Source organism: Brassica napus, chromosome C9 (assembly GCF_020379485.1).
Source record: "Brassica napus cultivar Da-Ae chromosome C9, Da-Ae, whole genome shotgun sequence".
NCBI lineage: Eukaryota > Viridiplantae > Streptophyta > Magnoliopsida > Brassicales > Brassicaceae > Brassica > Brassica napus.
In genome coordinates this window covers 29,500,829-29,518,534 of record NC_063452.1, presented here as the reverse complement: position 1 = coordinate 29,518,534, position 17,706 = coordinate 29,500,829, and the positions used below count along the sequence as shown (strand labels likewise).

Here is a 17,706-nt window from a genome sequence, read left to right as displayed (position 1 = left end):
GAGGAGGCACATGAGGAGCCGATGGTGCACTAGAAGAAGTAGACCCAGAGACTCTCTGAGTGTACTGAGTCTCGGGGACAGTCTCCTGGCCCGAAGAACTGGGAGCGGAAGAAGAGGCCGGGTCTAAACGACTACCCGGCTCACCGAAGATCTCTCTGTAATGGGCAGTAAGTCTTCCTTTTCGAACCTGGGAAAAAAATGAAATTTTTAAAATTAACATCAACAATATATTTCCCAACATTATCCACCTAATCAACACTAAATAACATAAAATCCGCAAACCTATCTAAATTCCCTATACTAACCACCTAATCTATCCTAAACTAACCAAATTAGAGAGGAATCAGAGAGGCTTACCATTGCTACGAAATGGAGAGGAAGTAGAGAGGAAGTAGAGAGGAAAGAAAGAGTGAGCGCTCGGGTGTATATATAAGATTACATATCGTCGCAAATTCCTCGTAAGTTTACGACGAAATAGCGAGCAGTTACAAAGGCCCGTCTTTTTTTTTACGAGGAAATTGCGAGTAATCACAAAGGCCCGTGTTTTTTTATACGAGGTATTAACGACGATTTACTTTACGAGGAATTAACGAGGCTTGCTTTCCTATAAATATACCCACAACTCTCACTCTCAAACCACACACAAACTCCCAAATTACACCTTATCTCAAATCACAATCCTCAAAAAAATCCTATTCAAATTATAAATATTTGAAAAAATAGGAAAAGGAGAAGATATTAGAATTCATGTGGGCGAGACTTACGTATTATAATTGCTGGAAGTCTTGCCACATGTTAATCTGGTATTTTTCTCCTTTCCTTTTTTTTTTCAAGTTTGTACACTACGAGATATTTACGACGATTTGTACTTACGTGGAATTAACGGGTTTATGTATAAATCCGTTTACGTGGTCTTTACGACGATTTGTGCTTACGTGGAATTAACGAGTGTTTTGTTTAAATCATTTTACGTGGTAGTTACGACGATTTCATCCTACGAGGACTTTACGACGATATGTGCTTACGTGGAATTAACGAGTGTTTTGTTTAAATCATTTTACGTGGTAGTTACGACGATTTGTCTTACGTGGAATTAACGAGTATTATGTTTAAATCCCTAGAATCCGAAACCCGAAACCCGAAACCCGAAACCCAAACCCGAAACCCCAAACCCCAACCCGAAACCCGAAACCCGAAACCCAAACCCCCATCTTTAATTTTCTACTTCATATATTCCAAACCCCATATTTAATTTTAAGTTTCGTCGTTATTTTTAACGAGTGTTATGGTTAAATCCCTAGAACCCCAAACCCGAAACCCGAAACCCGAAACCCGAAACCCGAAACTCGAAATCCAAAACCCGAAACCCCAAACCCCGAAACCCCAAACCCGAAACCAAAAACCCGAAACCCGAAACCCGAAATCCAAAACCTGAAACCCCAAAACCCGAAACCCCAAACCCCAAACCCGAAACCCGAAACCTGAAACCCCAAACCCCAAATCCCATATTCCATATTTATTTTTAGGTTTCGTCGTTATTTCCTCGTTATGTTACGTTATATTTACGACGATTTCATCCTACGTGGTTTTTACGACGAATTCATCCTACGTGGTATTTACGACGATTTAGTCCTACGTGGAATTAACGAGTCCTTCGTCGTTATTTACTCGTTGGAATACGAGGACTTTACGACGATTTGTGCTTACGTGGAATTAACGAGTGTTATGTTTAAATCCCTAGAATCCGAAACCCGAAACCCGAAACTCAAACCCGAAACCCGAAACCCCATACCCGAAACCCCAAACCCCAACCCCCTAACCCGAAACCCGAAACCCGAAACCCAAACCCCCAACCCCCAAACCCAAAACCCGAAACCCGAAACCCAAACCCCCATCTTTAATTTTCTACTTCATATATTCCAAACCCCATATTTAATTTTAAGTTTCGTCGTTATTTTTAACGAGTGTTATGGTTAAATCCCTAGAACCCCAAACCCGAAACCTGAAACCCGAAACCCGAAACCCAAAACTCGAAATCCAAAACCCGAAACCCCAAACCCCGAAACCCCAAACCCGAAACCCGAAACCCGAAATCCAAAACCCAAAACCCCAAAACCCGAAACCCCAAACCCCAAACCCGAAACCCGAAACCTGAAACCCCAAACCATAAATCCCATATTCCATATTTATTTTTAGGTTTCGTCGTTATTTCCTCGTTATGTTACGTTATATTTACGACGATTCATCCTACGTGGTTTTTACGACGAATTCATCCTACGTGGTATTTACGACGATTTAGTCCTACGTGGAATTAACGAGTCCTTCGTCGTTATTTACTCGTTGGAATACGAGGACTTTACGACGATTTAAGCTTACGTGGAATTAACGACTGTTATGTTTAAATCCCTAGAATCCAAAACCCGAAACCCCAAACCCGAAACCCCAAACCCCATATTCCTTATTTTCTACTTCATATATTCCAAACCCCATCTTTATTTCCATTCCAAACCACAATTCCCACATTTGCTTATTCATAAAACAAACTCCCACATTACCTTATTCATAAAACAAACCCCACATTATCTTATTCATAAAACAAACTCTCTCATCTTATTCATAAAACAAATACATCAATCGGATACATCGACATTCTCGTCATCACTAGAAACATCATCATTTTCATTAAACTCGTCTTCAACAGCTTCGTCTGTGGCATCATCGGTAAGATCTTCGTACTCGTGATTATGCGGATCAATGAGAAGGATGTCATCAATTTCTTGTTCAGGTTCCTCAACTTCATTTATCTGTTCTTCTTGCAATGGTGGTTCTTCTCCACTGATGATTCGTCCTCGAGGTGTAACTTTGATTACTGCTAACCAATTTATACCTGAATCTCTCATCCGAGGGTATGGAAGGAAGCTAACTTGGTCTGCTTGTGAAGCTAAGATGAAAGGCTCGAATTTGTTGTACCTTCGTCCACCGTTGACATCAACTACACCGAATTTGTTAGACCGAACACCTCTGTTGACGACGGGGTCGAACCATTCACATTTGAAGAGGACGCATTTCAGCTTCAGTATCCCTGGAAATTCGACTTCAATAATCTCCGTCAAGATCCCGTAGAAATCTGTTTCCCCTTTCACACATATTCCATAGTTACTGGTCGCCCGCTGTCTACCATAGTCATATGTATGAAAAGTATAGCCTCGTGTGAAATACATCTGTGATGTGGTGACCTTTACAAGTGGAGATTGAATTACTTCGTGTAACCACTTAGGATAATCTGCATCGTCGTCGTCATAATCAACCTGCAAAAATAAAGAGAATGTTAATGAAATACAGATAATGTATGAAAAAAAAGTTTTAGTTAATACCTGATTCCGCAACCACTTAATGAAGTGTTGATCTTTCCTTTTGTCTACGTCACTTGTGGATATACCAGGAAATGTTTCTTCGACTTGAGAAACAAATAGGCTGTAAAATCACATTTTATAGGAATGAATCTCTCGCAATTATACAATTAATTATACTTATATGTGTTTCGAAGTGTCAATATATGTTACCTTTCAAAATAACGCATCAATGGATCTTCGCAATTGAGTAGAATATAGGTGTGTGCACTATGAGCGTCTTGTTCACTCGACCACCAAACCTCTTTAGACTTCCCACCGAGTCGCCCAATCTGGCTAAAGATGTCTGGAACACCAGCAACTGCATATGTTGGCGCAACACCACCATCATCATATCTTCTTGGAGCTCTTCTCCGTGTACGTACTTTTGACGCAAAGTAGTACGATGTGAAGTGAGAAACTTCTTCCGTCAAACTTCCAGCAATTATAGAACCTTCAACTTTGGCGAGGTTCTTTGCTTTTCCCTTCAAATATTTCATGGCTCGCTCATACTGATACATCCATCCGTAATGTACAGGTCCACGAAGCAATGCCTCATATGGGAGGTGGACAGCTAGATGCTCCATGACGTCAAAAAATCCGGGAGGAAATATCTTCTCCAAGTTGCACAATAAGATGGGAATGTTCTCCTGAAGCTGTTCCACAACTTCTTCTTTAAGAGTGCGTGTGCTCAGATCCCTGAAAAATGCTCCAATGCCTTTTATATTCAAAAAAAAATTAAACACATTGTTAGTCATATATTATTTTGTAAATTATTGTGATATAATACACTACGTACCTGCAAGTGCTTCATGTACGTTTGTTGGAAGTAGCTCCGCAAATGCAAAGGGCAGTAGTCGTTGCATAAATACATGACAATCATGACTCTTCATCCCGAAGAACTTTTGACCCTTTTCAACACATCTAGAGAGATTCGAAACATACCCATCGGGGAACTTCACTTCTGATGCCACCCAGTTGAACAACACCGACTTTTTTTCTGAAGATAATCTGAATATCGGAACGGGAACTTGTCCATTGCTTTTAATATGTAACTCGCTTCTTGAGCAAATATCCGGCAAGTCCAACCTCGATTTTATGTTGTCTTTTGTCTTCCCTGGGACATTCAATATTGTATTCATGATGTTCTCAAAGAAATTCTTCTCTATATGCATCACATCGAGGTTGTGGCGCAGAAGAAGATCCTTCCAATATGGCAACTCCCAAAATATACTCTTCTTGTGCCAGTTGTGATGAACACCGTAAGAATCTGGCATATTACGAGGGACATGCCAATTACCACCCCAACGAACTGTTTCGTTAGCTCCGTAGTAGTCGATTTGCGCTTCAATTTGTTCTCCAGTTAGATATGGAGGAGGAGTGTCTCTCACAACCCTTTTGTGCCTAAACAAATTCTTGTTTCTTCGGTAAGGATGGCCAATGGGAAGAAATCGACGGTGACAATCAAACCAACTTGTCTTCCTACCATTCTTCAGTTGAAACGCATCTGTCGTTCCATTACAATATGGACAAGCTAATCTCCCATGTGTAGTCCATCCAGACAACATCCCATAGGCAGGGAAATCACTTATGGTCCACAAAAGCATCGCTCGCATCGTAAAATTCGTCTTCGTTGAACAGTCATACGTCCTCACCCCTGTTGACCACAAATCCTTCAACTCTTTTATCAGTGGTTGTAGGAAAACATCCAGGGACCTTTTTGGATGGTTCGGACCAGGTATTAATATGGTCAAGAATAGTAACTCCCGTTGCATGCACATCTCCGGTGGCAGGTTGTATGGAGTAAGAAAGACTGGCCACAATGAATATTGTCTCCCTGACATTCCGAACGGACTAAATCCATCTGTGCATAATCCGAGATACACATTCCGGATATTGCTAGCGAAATCTGGATGTACTTTGTTGAAATGTTTCCAGGCTCTTGCATCTGATGGATGAGTCATCTCACCATCCGTCTGAGTATGCTCGGCATGCCATCTCATCTTTCCAGCAGTCTGCTCTGATTGATACAATCTTTTCAATCTGTCTGTAATTGGTAGGTACCACATCCTTTGGTACGGTACCCTATTACGTCCCCGTCCTTGCGGCTTGAATCGTGGCTTCTTGCAGAATCGACATTCTTCTAGCTTCTCATCATCTCCCCAATAGATCATGCAGTTGTCGATGCAAACATCTATCATCTCCGAAGGCAACCCAAGACTATAAACCAGTTTCTGAATCTCATAATAAGAATCAGCAGACACATTGTCTTCCGGCAAATACTCTTTAAACAAGTCCGCCCATTCGTTCATGCAACTTTCAGGTAGATTGTGATCAGTTTTAATATTCATCATTCTAGCAGCTAACGACAATTTAGAGAGACCTTCTCTACAACCACTGTAAAGTGGTTGATTCGCCGCGTTTAACATTTCGTAAAACTTTTTTGCATCTATATTAGGTTCTTCATCTTCATCATGAGCTACGAATGCATCAGCTACCATATCATGAACCCTATCATAATCTACCATCTCCTCCTGATGGTAACTATGTTCATTATGCAAATGATGATCAACCGGTTCTTTTTCCTGAAAATTGCTATTACTACTACTAGCTTCATTCTGATCATAATTAAAACCTTCTCCATGTTGAAACCAGATATAGTAATTTGCCGTGAAACCTCTATTTATTAAATGCTTCCAAACATTTTCACGGTTTGCCAGTTTCGAATTGTTGCATTTCCGACAAGGACAGAACATCTTACCACTTTCTTGGGCGAGCGGTGTTGAATCTGCTTGATGCATAAATGTCTCCAGACCCGCAAGGTATTCTTTCGTCACTCTCCCGTTAGCATCTCTATGCATATACATCCACTTCCGCAACTCGTAAATAGTCCCGGAGCCAGCCATTTTTTTTCTTTCACGTTTTTTGTTGTTGGTGTGTTTAAAATGATGTTCAAACATCCATATTTATAGGAAAATTCGAATCTGATAGTTGTAATTTTGCTATGAATTTACGACGAAAATTAATTAGGTGGGCAAAAAAACGTGTAACACCTATGAAGTTGGTGGATTCAAAAATTTCCTCGCTAAATACACGTAAACTATTCCCTCGTAAATACCACGCAAAATTTACGTCGTATTTACGAGGAAATAGTTTTTCCTCGTAAAATACTCGTAAAATTACATCCACTTTACGACGAAAAAGTTTTGTCGTTACGTTACGAGGAAATAACGATGACTTTAGTTTTTCACGTAAATTCGTCGTAAATTCGACGTAAATTTACGAGGATTGTTTTTCCTCGTTAATTTTCGTCGTTAAACATGTGTTTTCTTGTAGTGATATCCTCAGCGTGGTTTTTCGTGTGAAGAGTGAACATGCAAAAAATAAAATATTACAAAGAATAAAGATAGTGAGTGGCCAGAAGGTTGTGTGGTTTCTTTATCGGGGATCGAAGTGTTTATAAACTGCAGCAACAAGTTCCCATAATCTTCATTGTCCCCACTTTCCAACTATGCTCTTCCATGACATTGCTAATTAGTTTTCGTTTTACTAACCTTTACTTTGATTTAAATATTAGTATAGAATAAACGATTCCATTCTTCTAACCCTTGGAAGTTGAAACGATTGTGTTTTGTCTCTGTCGGAGAATTTTTTAGTGAACAACTTCAATAAGGAAATACTGTACGTGCACAAGAAAACTCTAGCAAAGAAAATTCAAGTTAATGTCAAAATCTTAAGATTAGTGTGGAAGTAAATGATCGTTTGCAACATTAATGTGTGCAAATCATAACTTTACTTATGATTTTAACTAAATTTGAATCACAAACAAAACAAACTGAAAAGTTAACAAAATACTCACGTTTTAGAAAACAATTTTGCTTCCATTATTAATAATTTATAATATTATACGACCAATGATATTAATCCGATTATTTTACTATTAGTTAAATTGTGGTAAGGTGAATAGCTAATGATATTTTTGTTTTAAAAATAGAAAAAACTAAATATTTCTTAATTTGTGTTTATTTCTAAAATGTCTATATTACTATTAAAAATGAAAGGAGTACGATTTTAGTTAAATGAACATGTATTATAGATAAGTGTGTCGCCAGTGTATCATAAACAGTTAAGATATAATTTTATGTATGAATGTCGGGGGTGTACAATCAAATTCGGTTTGAGGTTAATTTGAATTCAGATTTTTGAAGTCACAATACTAAGCCACATTCGAATATTATAAAAAAAAAAAAAAATCTAATACAATTTTGGGGCATATCCGATTGCATCTTGGGTCTTTTAGAAATGTTTCATTTTGGGCTTTATGAAATTGCATTTTGGGCCTTGTGCAAAGTGTATACGGGATTCTTCTAGGAATCGTGTACCTGAACGCAGCGTATCATATCTCAGTCACGCCAATTCTCGACCAGAGACTCGAAATTTGTGGTGGTTTCTTCTATAGAAGGGGGATTGGATTATTCACAGAGAGACGCGACGCTTTGAAGATAAGAGAGAAGCCATAAACCCAAAAAAAATATGCTTCAACTCTGCTCCACTCTCCGTCCTCAACTTCTCTTTTCTCCTCAAATCCGATTCACAGATGGAGTTTTGATTCCGTAAGTTCTCCAGTCTCACACGACAATTCCTGTTTTTTCTTTTCTTTTCTGATTCCGACATGTCTTAAGTTGTGTTCTGTAATAACTAGAAACAAATATTTCGCTTGTTCGATGGACATAAGCATTACTGTTTGTGTTTAACATTTCGAGTTAGGGATTTGCTTCTTTACATAAAAATCAATTCTTTAATTCTTTTGTGTGTGTGTGTGTGTGTTTTTTTGGCAACAGCCGACTAAACTTTGGTTCGAGCAGTTCAGTTGTGAGCTTCCGTCCAGTGATACGGTGCCAGAGAGTTAGCGGAGGTCGAGGAGGAGCCAACCGAAGCAAACCCGCCAAGCCTCCTGTTAAAGAAGGCAGCAACAAAACGGTGATCGAAGGTTTAGTCACCGAATCGCTTCCCAACGGCATGTTTCGAGTTGATCTTGAGAATGGAGATAACGTTCTTGGGTACATTTGTGGGAAGATTAGGAAGAATTTCATACGAATTCTGCCTGGAGATAAAGTGAAAGTTGAAATGAGTGTTTATGATTCTACGAAAGGTCGTATCGTTTTCAGAATGAGTAGTAGAGACTAAAAGAAGAAAACCAAAACGGGGTTGTTGTTTCAAGATCATGTTATATTCTATTTTTAAGTGTAGTAGTCAAAGTTTGATAAAGCTTTAACATTTATGCAGAGTATGAATACATGATTAGGCTTTTATGGATTAAACCTTTTTTTTTTTCAATGTCCAGGTTGTTTCTTGTTTTGAAACTAGTGTTGTTTTTGATAACCAGACGAAGTTGTTAAAGCTCTTTATTGAGAACCACTGTGTGTAAAATTATAGCTCTGTCGTCAAATTCTTTGAGCTAAGCTCAATTTCATAGTTACAGGTTAAAGGGTGGGTCTCTTTATCAGTTTTGTTATTGTTGAGATGAAGTTTTTGTTCATTCAGTGTTGCAATTTTCAAACATGGTCGTCACTTACAGTTATAGGCACTGAACGTTTTGATTTTGGACGGCAAAAATCTTTAAGACATTTAGTACAGGTTAAATTCTTATCTCAGCAGAAGCTGACCTTATCTCAGTTGGTAGAGCAGAAGACTAGTTCCTATAATCTTTAGGTCGTTGGTTTGAGTCCGGCAGGTCTGATTTCTTTTGCCGTTTATATGTGTTTTGGAATCTGGTTTTGGGCTTTAGGCCTTCAACTCTTCCGGGCTTTCTTTTTGCTAGTTGAAGAAAACTCTCTCCAAGAGCAGAATATATTAAAATTTGCAATTCGAATCCTTTCAATTAATCATAAATTCACATGATGTCCCTCTATTTAGTATTTAGATCGACCGTAATTTTCTTTAATCAGCGTTTCTCAACTTCAAATTTCTTGGTCGAATTACTTCTAGGGGTTTTCTGGTGTAGTGTCAAGTGTGTTTGATCCGCAGTTCCAACTCTTTTGAGCAACTTAATGGTTGAATACCAAGTCAGACACCTTTATCTTCCGGTTCCAACTTAGTGGTTGAATACCAGGTCAAACACCTTTATCCTCCAATGCCACATTAAAATCTTAATCCCAGATTTAACATAGGATCTTATTCCATCTACCTATCTATCTATAATAATAAAATAGATTTGCCTCTCTCCACAGGCTGCCACGTCATCAGAGAATGATGGGCAAATGAGGACATGTGTCACCCTAATTTTTTTTAACGAAACCATCCTTTTCGTTTTGAAATCTCTTCTGAAAACTACTATGGGCTTCGCGTTGTTTTGTCCAGGCCCAATATTTTTGTTTCTGAGCTAAATCAAGTTCAGCGTATAAAAGTTACGCCGTCCCTTTCATCCCGTAAAGCCGTCTCCGATTCACCTTCTGTAACGCCTTCCATTTCCATTTATTTGCTCCTTTAATCTGACCATTAACATTTCATCCTCTTCATTCGTAACCGGCGTAAATTTCCTATAAATTTGCAGGCTTACATGGATGAAGACCGTCATATCTTTCTCAACAAGATTCTTCTCCTGCGAAAATGAGCAACAAGAAGAACAAATTGATTTCACCGCAGGTATAATCCTATCGATCGTATCTCTTAGTGGTACCACTCATGATTCCTTTGTTTTCATATAGATTTATTTTGAAAAATGTTAATCTTTTAGTGGTTTGCTTCGTAACTCTTAACGGGGAGGATCTACCAGTTCTTCGGAATGCTCTTAAGGTCTATTTTACTTAGACGAAGCGAAGATTTTGAGTTTACTTTGAAGATTTGTTTTACCTATTGATTTGACTATAATGATTCATAGCAATGGACTTTACTTTAAGGATTATCTCTGCATCTGTTCTTTGAATGTTATTTTTACTTTTGAAAGTTTTTGTAACTTTAAGTAGAGGTTTGTGCTTTGGCTGATTCGATGTCACTAAAATTATTAAGAGCAACGGTCTTGGATTTGAGGATTGTCACTGCAACTCGAGATTGTTATTATGTCTGTTTGCGCTTATTTTGTCTCTTTGTTCTGAACAAGATGTACTCTTTGGCTGTCCTTGAGAACTTGAGTCTCACTGTCAGGAAGCAAGGTAAAATGTTTGACCCAACAGATTATAAAGGAGCCAACAAAGGAATCCAAAACACAAAGCCGATCACTTAGACTGAAGACTGTAAGAGTTTCTGCAAATTCTTTAGTCCACTTCAAGTTCCTGAGAACAGACAATTACTTTACATATAACCCACTCGGTGGTGTGAATATGAAACGATTATTGAAACCAAAAATGGTTTTTATGTATAACCGATTCACTGTAAGATATATTTGAATACAAAATCAAACCAAAAAAATATAATTTAAAATATAAAAAATCTCGGGCGTAGCCCGGACCAATCCCTAGTATATATATAAAGTTAGTTTTTATTCTTCTCATGACAACTGACAGGGTGTTTTTGCAACATGTGTTTTCTCTTGAAAATTCTAAAATTTTTAATCTATAATAAATTATCGATGGATATTAAATAATCAAAAACTAATTACAATTAACATATCCGAATCTAAAAGGTTGAAAGTCGTAAAATTACAAGTTTAGCATATGATTTATATGGAAATCCTAACAAATTTTAGAAGATAATACTCTTTAATATTTAAGATATTGTTACAAATTAATACTATGAATAATTATATTAACAACATAAAATAATTTTTTTAAAATGTGTATTTACAATAACTTACTCCAAAACCATCCAAAAAACATATAAAATCACAAAAGACATGGAATAAATTTATGGACAACATTAATCACTCGATCAAAAACAATAAAACACAAACTTAATATTTTCTAAACGTTACAAATCCTTGATATGAATGGCAATAGTAAATACATTAAATAAAAATATTTTCAACATAACAACAAAACAATAATGTGCACTACAAATGGATATAAGTTAAACAATTAACCAATGTTTTGAAAATCGGACCGATTCAAAATTTTAGCTGGGTCAATAGTCAAACAGGTTCAACCGGGTTTTAAATTTTAATTTAATTATAAATAAAATAACTATATATATGTATAACTATAAAATATTTTTCTCAAAAACTTTATATCATTGATAAAATCTAAAAATCATATAAAAATAAAATTGATTACTTCAAAAATAATATTAAACTATAATGAAAACTAATTTATTTAGATAGATACTAAAAACAAGATGATATATTTATGAAATCTTTTTAAAATATGTAACTTTTTATTTTTTTTTACTTGAATTCAAGAAAAATGGGTTTTAATATTGAACCGGATCACAAATTTAACGGGTTTGACTGGTATTTGACTGGGTTTACCGGTTTAATTCAAATACGATTTTAACACAAACCCGGAACCGGCTAGAGGAGCAAGTCACGATCCAACCCGTCCGACCGGCCGGTCCGACCTCAAAACACTGCAATTAGCATAAATCCATCCATTCAAAAAACTATCACATTACTTGGAAAAATTACAAAAATATTAGGCGAAATCATACTATAGCAAGAATACAAAAGATCTCACAAGATATCCAAATTGAAATAAGCTCACTTGCTGTTAAAGTTCCAAGGTCAACTGTCAGTGATATCATGTGATCGTCTACAATGTTAACTCAGACCGCTAAAGACCACAAGGTGTACCAATAAATGGAACTCTCAATCTTGACTGGCTAACCTCTCGCCTCAATTACCATATTTGAAGATCTAATGCGTAGATGTCTTAATGTCGGTAGCCCACAATCTCCTTATGTCAAAGGCGTACAAGAATATTTTCGTCAAAAAGCACTGATGTAGGGCTTCATTATCTTCACTTGGCTACTAAAGGGTCGTATATAAATGTCTTCTACGTATATGTCATACTAATGTTATGCAGAGGAGAAATGTATATCGGAAAAGGATATTTAAACAAATTAGAATGCCAACAATGTGAAGCTAGGGGTGATCAGTGTTGGCAACATTATGGTCAACATGCAAGTTTAATGCAAAATATTAAACACTTTACCACCACTATATAAAACTAAAATTGATCATCTACAATTAGAGAACAAAATTGTTACACACATAAAAATCAAACAAACACAATAGGATTATACTATAAAATAAAATACACTAAATCATCGTAGCAAATTAACATAAGGAAAAACACATGAAAACCAAATCAATAGAAAAATAATTACAACTTTCCCGCGCGGACAAACCCCTAGTATCAATCTAAAAATAAGAAAGATTGTAGAAAAACATCTAGAAACTTGATCTCACGATTTGCGAACCTGTAAAAAATCTTACCAATTTCGTCAACATCGATGATTGCTATCTTTCGTAAGAATCAGGAACCAACTCTCGCCCCCCTTTGTTAGAAGGAACCTCGATACATTTGCTTAGTTAGTAGAAAATATGCAGGGGATCAACCTTGAAGTAACATCACACGAAGTAAACGTCAATCTTATTTTCAAGCCCATAAAATAAAAAACAAAAATTAAGACCCGAACAAACTAAAACAATCAACAACGCGGTAAGCCCGCACGCATATATAGGGGGACACCCGAACTGCGTCACCAAACTAGATCTTGAAAATCATATTGATAATATAAGTAAAATACTTTGATTGGTTAGCCAATCCGGTAAAAAAATGAAAAATGGAAAGTATACTTCAATTTCATTGGCCTAAACAAAGTCTGCCACGAAGACAGTTTTCCATTATCGCATATACACCGGTTAGTAGAAGCAACCGCCAGTCATGAACTGCCACCATTCATGTACGCATTCTCCGGATGCAGTCAAGCTACTGTAAAGTAATATCCTTTTCTTTACTTTACAGTACTGTAAAGAAATAATGAATTAGAAAAAACCAAGAAAACACGAGTTTCATCACAAATCGAAAGACCCTATTACTGTAAAGTAATATCCTTTGGTCTGAAAAATGTCGGCACAACCTACCGATATTTTTAGTGTTTTTGTGTTTCCACGGCAAACATTATGCTCACATTTTTGTTCATTTTCAAAAATTAAAAAAATAATTACTTTTGATCATAAAAAATAACCTCAAATTATAATATTGTTATTGTTTCGTTTTACCACTACAAGAAAACATATTTATTACAATGGTCATATTCCTTGTTAATTCGTTGTAATAGAAGGGTTACAACGAATTAACAAGGAATAGCGTTTCGTTGTAAAACGTCCGTCGTAATGCAAGATTCGTCGTAACTTCCATGTAACATTTACGACGAAATAAATTCGTTGTAAAAGCGAAAGAGAGTATTTCGTCGTAGTTTCGTAGTTACGCTTCATCGTAAAAGACTCGTATAGTTTTCTTGTAAAGTCGTCTGTAAGTACTTGTACAATTTACGACGAATTTACAAGTATTTTAATGTAAAGTCCTTGTAATATTTACGAGGAATTTACAAGTATTTCCTAGTAAATTTTCCGTAAAGATTACGAGGATTTTATAAGGAAGTACTTGTAAAATCCTCGTAATCTTTACGAGAAATTTACATCTCATTGTCATATTATTATATTATTATGAAATATTCAAAATCAAAATATATAATTTATAAAATAAAATATTGAAAATTAAAATATTTTTTTTAAAAATATATAAATATCATAAAATAATATTCAAATTAATAATAGATAACAAAAAAATTGAAAAATAAAAAGCTAAGGGAGAACGCCGTCGAAGTAGTTGTTGGAGGTGTTTCTTCCTGGAGAGTCTCGTACTTCATCTATGGGTTCCGTCTCGAAGAGTAGGATGAAGTCGTCCTTGTGGCTTCATTGATGAAGCTTATTCATACCGCCAGTTCCATCTTTTTAGGAGCCACCTTGAAAAAAGAAACATATTAATATAATTAATTACATAAAATTATAAGAAAATAAAATATATTTAATTTTTTAAAAAAAATATCTAATCAGTCATTTAAATGCCTCAACCTAATATTTGAATATAGTTTTGTTACCTAAAATTACCACCTAAACTAACCACCTAATCTAATTAACTAAACTAATCACCTAAACTAATTACCTAAACTAACCACCTAAACTAACCACCTAAACCTAAATTAATATTAAAAACAACATACCTTTGAGAGAAGGAGAGGAGTGGTTTGAGATGAATGAAGGAGGAATTCCTCATTCATGTTTCGAGTTTATATAAGAAAACAACATTCCTCGTAAAGTCGTCGTAATTTTACGAGGAATCTACCAGGCCCGTGTTTTTAGTGTTACAAGGAATCTACCAGATCCGCGTTTTTAGAATTACAACGAATTTACAAGGAATATTTACGACGAATTTACAAGAAAAATTTTACGACGACTTTACAAGGAAAACTTTACAATGAAATTACAAGGAAAGCATTACAACGAATTTACAAGGACACATGTATTACGAGGAATCTACCAGACCCGTGTGTTTTCTATTACGACGAATTTACTAGGACTATATCTGAAACCCCAAAAATCAAATCCCTAAACCCCAAAATCACTTATCTATTTACACCATACCCTTTTACCACATCATCCCCTTTATCATATTTTTTCTTAAACCCTAAACTCCAATTGAATCCTTAAAACGCAAGTTATAAGTACTATAATCAAACAACCACTTGATAGCAAATAATCAAATTATTCTGTAATCTCTAAACCGAGGGTATGAAATGAAGTTAACTTGCTTGGCTTGAGAATGCTTACAACAAAATCAGTTTGGTAAAACAGCTTAAACACGTTTTCACCAAAAATAATGGTAACATGTTTCGTGAAAAAAATCCTTGTAAAGTTACAACGAATTCACAAGGAAAGCATTACAACGAATTTACAAAGAAAGAATTACAACGAATTTACAAGGACACATGTTTACGACAAATCTACCAGGCCCGCGTTTTTAGAGTTACAACGAATTTGCAAGGGAGCATTACAACGAATTTACAAGGAAATCTTTACAACGAATTTACAAGGAAATGATTACAACGAATTTACAAGGACACGTGTATTACAAGGAATATACCAGGCCCGTGTTTTCCATTACGACGAATTTACTACGACTATTTCTGAATCCCTGAAAATCAAATCCCTAACCCCCAAAGTCTCTTACCTATAACCTCATATCCCTTTTACCCCATTCCCCCATTCTCCCATTTATCTTATTTTCTCTTAAACCCTAAACTCCAATTAAATCCTTAAAAGCCAACAAATAATTTTTATAACCAAACATAGGACGATGGGAAGTACAAGTACGGCCTGATATAGGGACCATAGGACGATGGTGTTTCACGGATGGTTCTTGGAAATATAAGGATTTTTTTTCAGGACAAGGATGGCATAGCACGCTGCCAGGGTTTGATGGCTTATTGGGAGCACGAAATGTAAGGGCATCCCTCTCACCTCTTCATTCGGAGATGGAGGCATTGATTTGGGCGATGGAATGTATACGAAATTTAAGGCAGTTTCAGGTTACGTTTGCAACGGATTGTTCTCAACTGGTGAAGATGGTTTCGGAACCAGAGGAATGGCCAGCATTTGAAAGCTACCTGGAAGATATCAAGACTTTGCGACAAAGTTTTGTCAACTCAGAAATTGTTCATGTTCCTAGGACGGAGAACAAAAGGGCGGATAGCTTGGCACGGAGTGCTCGGCAACAACTGTCTTTCGTCGTGCACATGGATGTAGTTTTACCACCTTGGTTTACAGAGTCTACATGAGTCTGTAAATGTTTGCTGTCAAAAAAAAAAAAAAAAAATTTTATAACCAAACAATATACACTTGCATTAAGTCTTAAACTGATTTATATATTTTTAAAAAATATTTAAAACATATATTACATCATTCTGAATCATTCGAGTTTTCAACAATATCAGTACAATGATTATCATCGCTTGCATCGAACTCTTCTTCACTTTCTTCATCCGTCATATCGTCGAAAAGATCTTCATATTGACGGTTATCTATATCAATTAGAAAGATGTCATCAGTTTGTTGTTCAGATACTTCCACTTCAGTGATACACACTTCTTCTTGCAAAAATGATTCTTCTCTAGCAACTATTCGTTCACGAGGTGTAGCTTTGATAGCAGCTAATCAAGTTATTCCAAAATCTCTAAACCGAGGGTATCAGTTTGGTAAAGCCTGCTTAAAACACGTTTTCACAAAAAATAATGGTAACATGTTTCGTCGTAAAAGCCTTGTAAAGTTACAAGGACTTTACAACGAATTTTCTCTTTCCTCGTAAAATCGACGTAAATTTACATGTAAATTACCACGAAACATTTTTCTTGTAACTTTACTACGACTTTACGACGAAATTCAGTTTTATCGTAAAATCATAGTAATTTTTTCGTAAATTTACGAGGAATATATTTCCTCGTAATTTTTCCTCGTTATAGGCATGTTTTCTTGTAATGTACGGTTAACTTTGATAGTAGGTGACTATTGAGACACATAGTGTTTTCTCTGGATTTGTTCTAGTATCCAATATTTTCATCTTTTTTATTAATTCAGACCTAAAATCTAAAGGATTTTTATTTCAACTAATTTTACTTAATTAAACATCTTAAGTTATTAAAACTGTATGCACAAGAAATTACAGAGAGGGTAAACTTTTAGAACCAACTGATATTGAATAACCATAATAAAATATACATTTTTAATACGAAAACTTACTGGTTTATGAACCGAACTGGTTCATTAGAGCACTAGTGCTAATATGAGTTTTTTATTAATAAAGTATTAGTATTTTTTATTTAAATTAGTTATGTTTTATAAATTAAACTTATAAAGAACACAGCAAAAAGTATTAGTATTTTTTATTGGCAATGATTGATAAACAAGCGATATGCAGTATTTCTCATTTGGTTTTTAAAAGTCTGTGTTTAAGAACTTTTCTAATTTCTCTTTACTATTTTTCATTTATTTTTATTTTTTGCTGTGTCACAAAACCCATCTAAATACCTTTAATGTAAAAATTTATTTTTTTTCTCCAAAATAGAATAAAAGAGAAAATATAGTAAAATTGTTTCAACCCAACTCTAGTAATAAACAAACAAAAATAGATTATTCTATTTATGGAGCAAAAGTGAAATATAGAATTGGGTTGTATTATTTTTTACTCCATTTCGCTCTATTTTTGAGTAAAAAATAGATTAGGACCAGAGATGTCCTTAGGTTTATTTATATTACATGATAGGTCTGCGCTGTAAAACACTGACGTGATTCTTCTTTCACCGTTTTCAATGGCGACAAAGAGGA

At 35.6% G+C, this 17,706-nt stretch overlaps 1 protein-coding gene across 1 annotated transcript; it reads left to right on the top strand.

Moving 5' to 3' along the window:
- The first annotated feature begins 7,759 nt into the window (after window positions 1-7,759).
- Window positions 7,760-8,721, top strand: LOC106439652 (translation initiation factor IF-1, chloroplastic). Its single transcript, XM_013881147.3, has 2 exons — window positions 7,760-8,002; window positions 8,231-8,721. Exons 1-2 carry the CDS (start codon window positions 7,923-7,925, stop codon window positions 8,574-8,576), a joined length of 426 nt encoding a protein of 141 aa, XP_013736601.1. The 5' UTR covers window positions 7,760-7,922; the 3' UTR covers window positions 8,577-8,721.
- The last annotated feature ends 8,985 nt before the right edge of the window (window positions 8,722-17,706 follow it).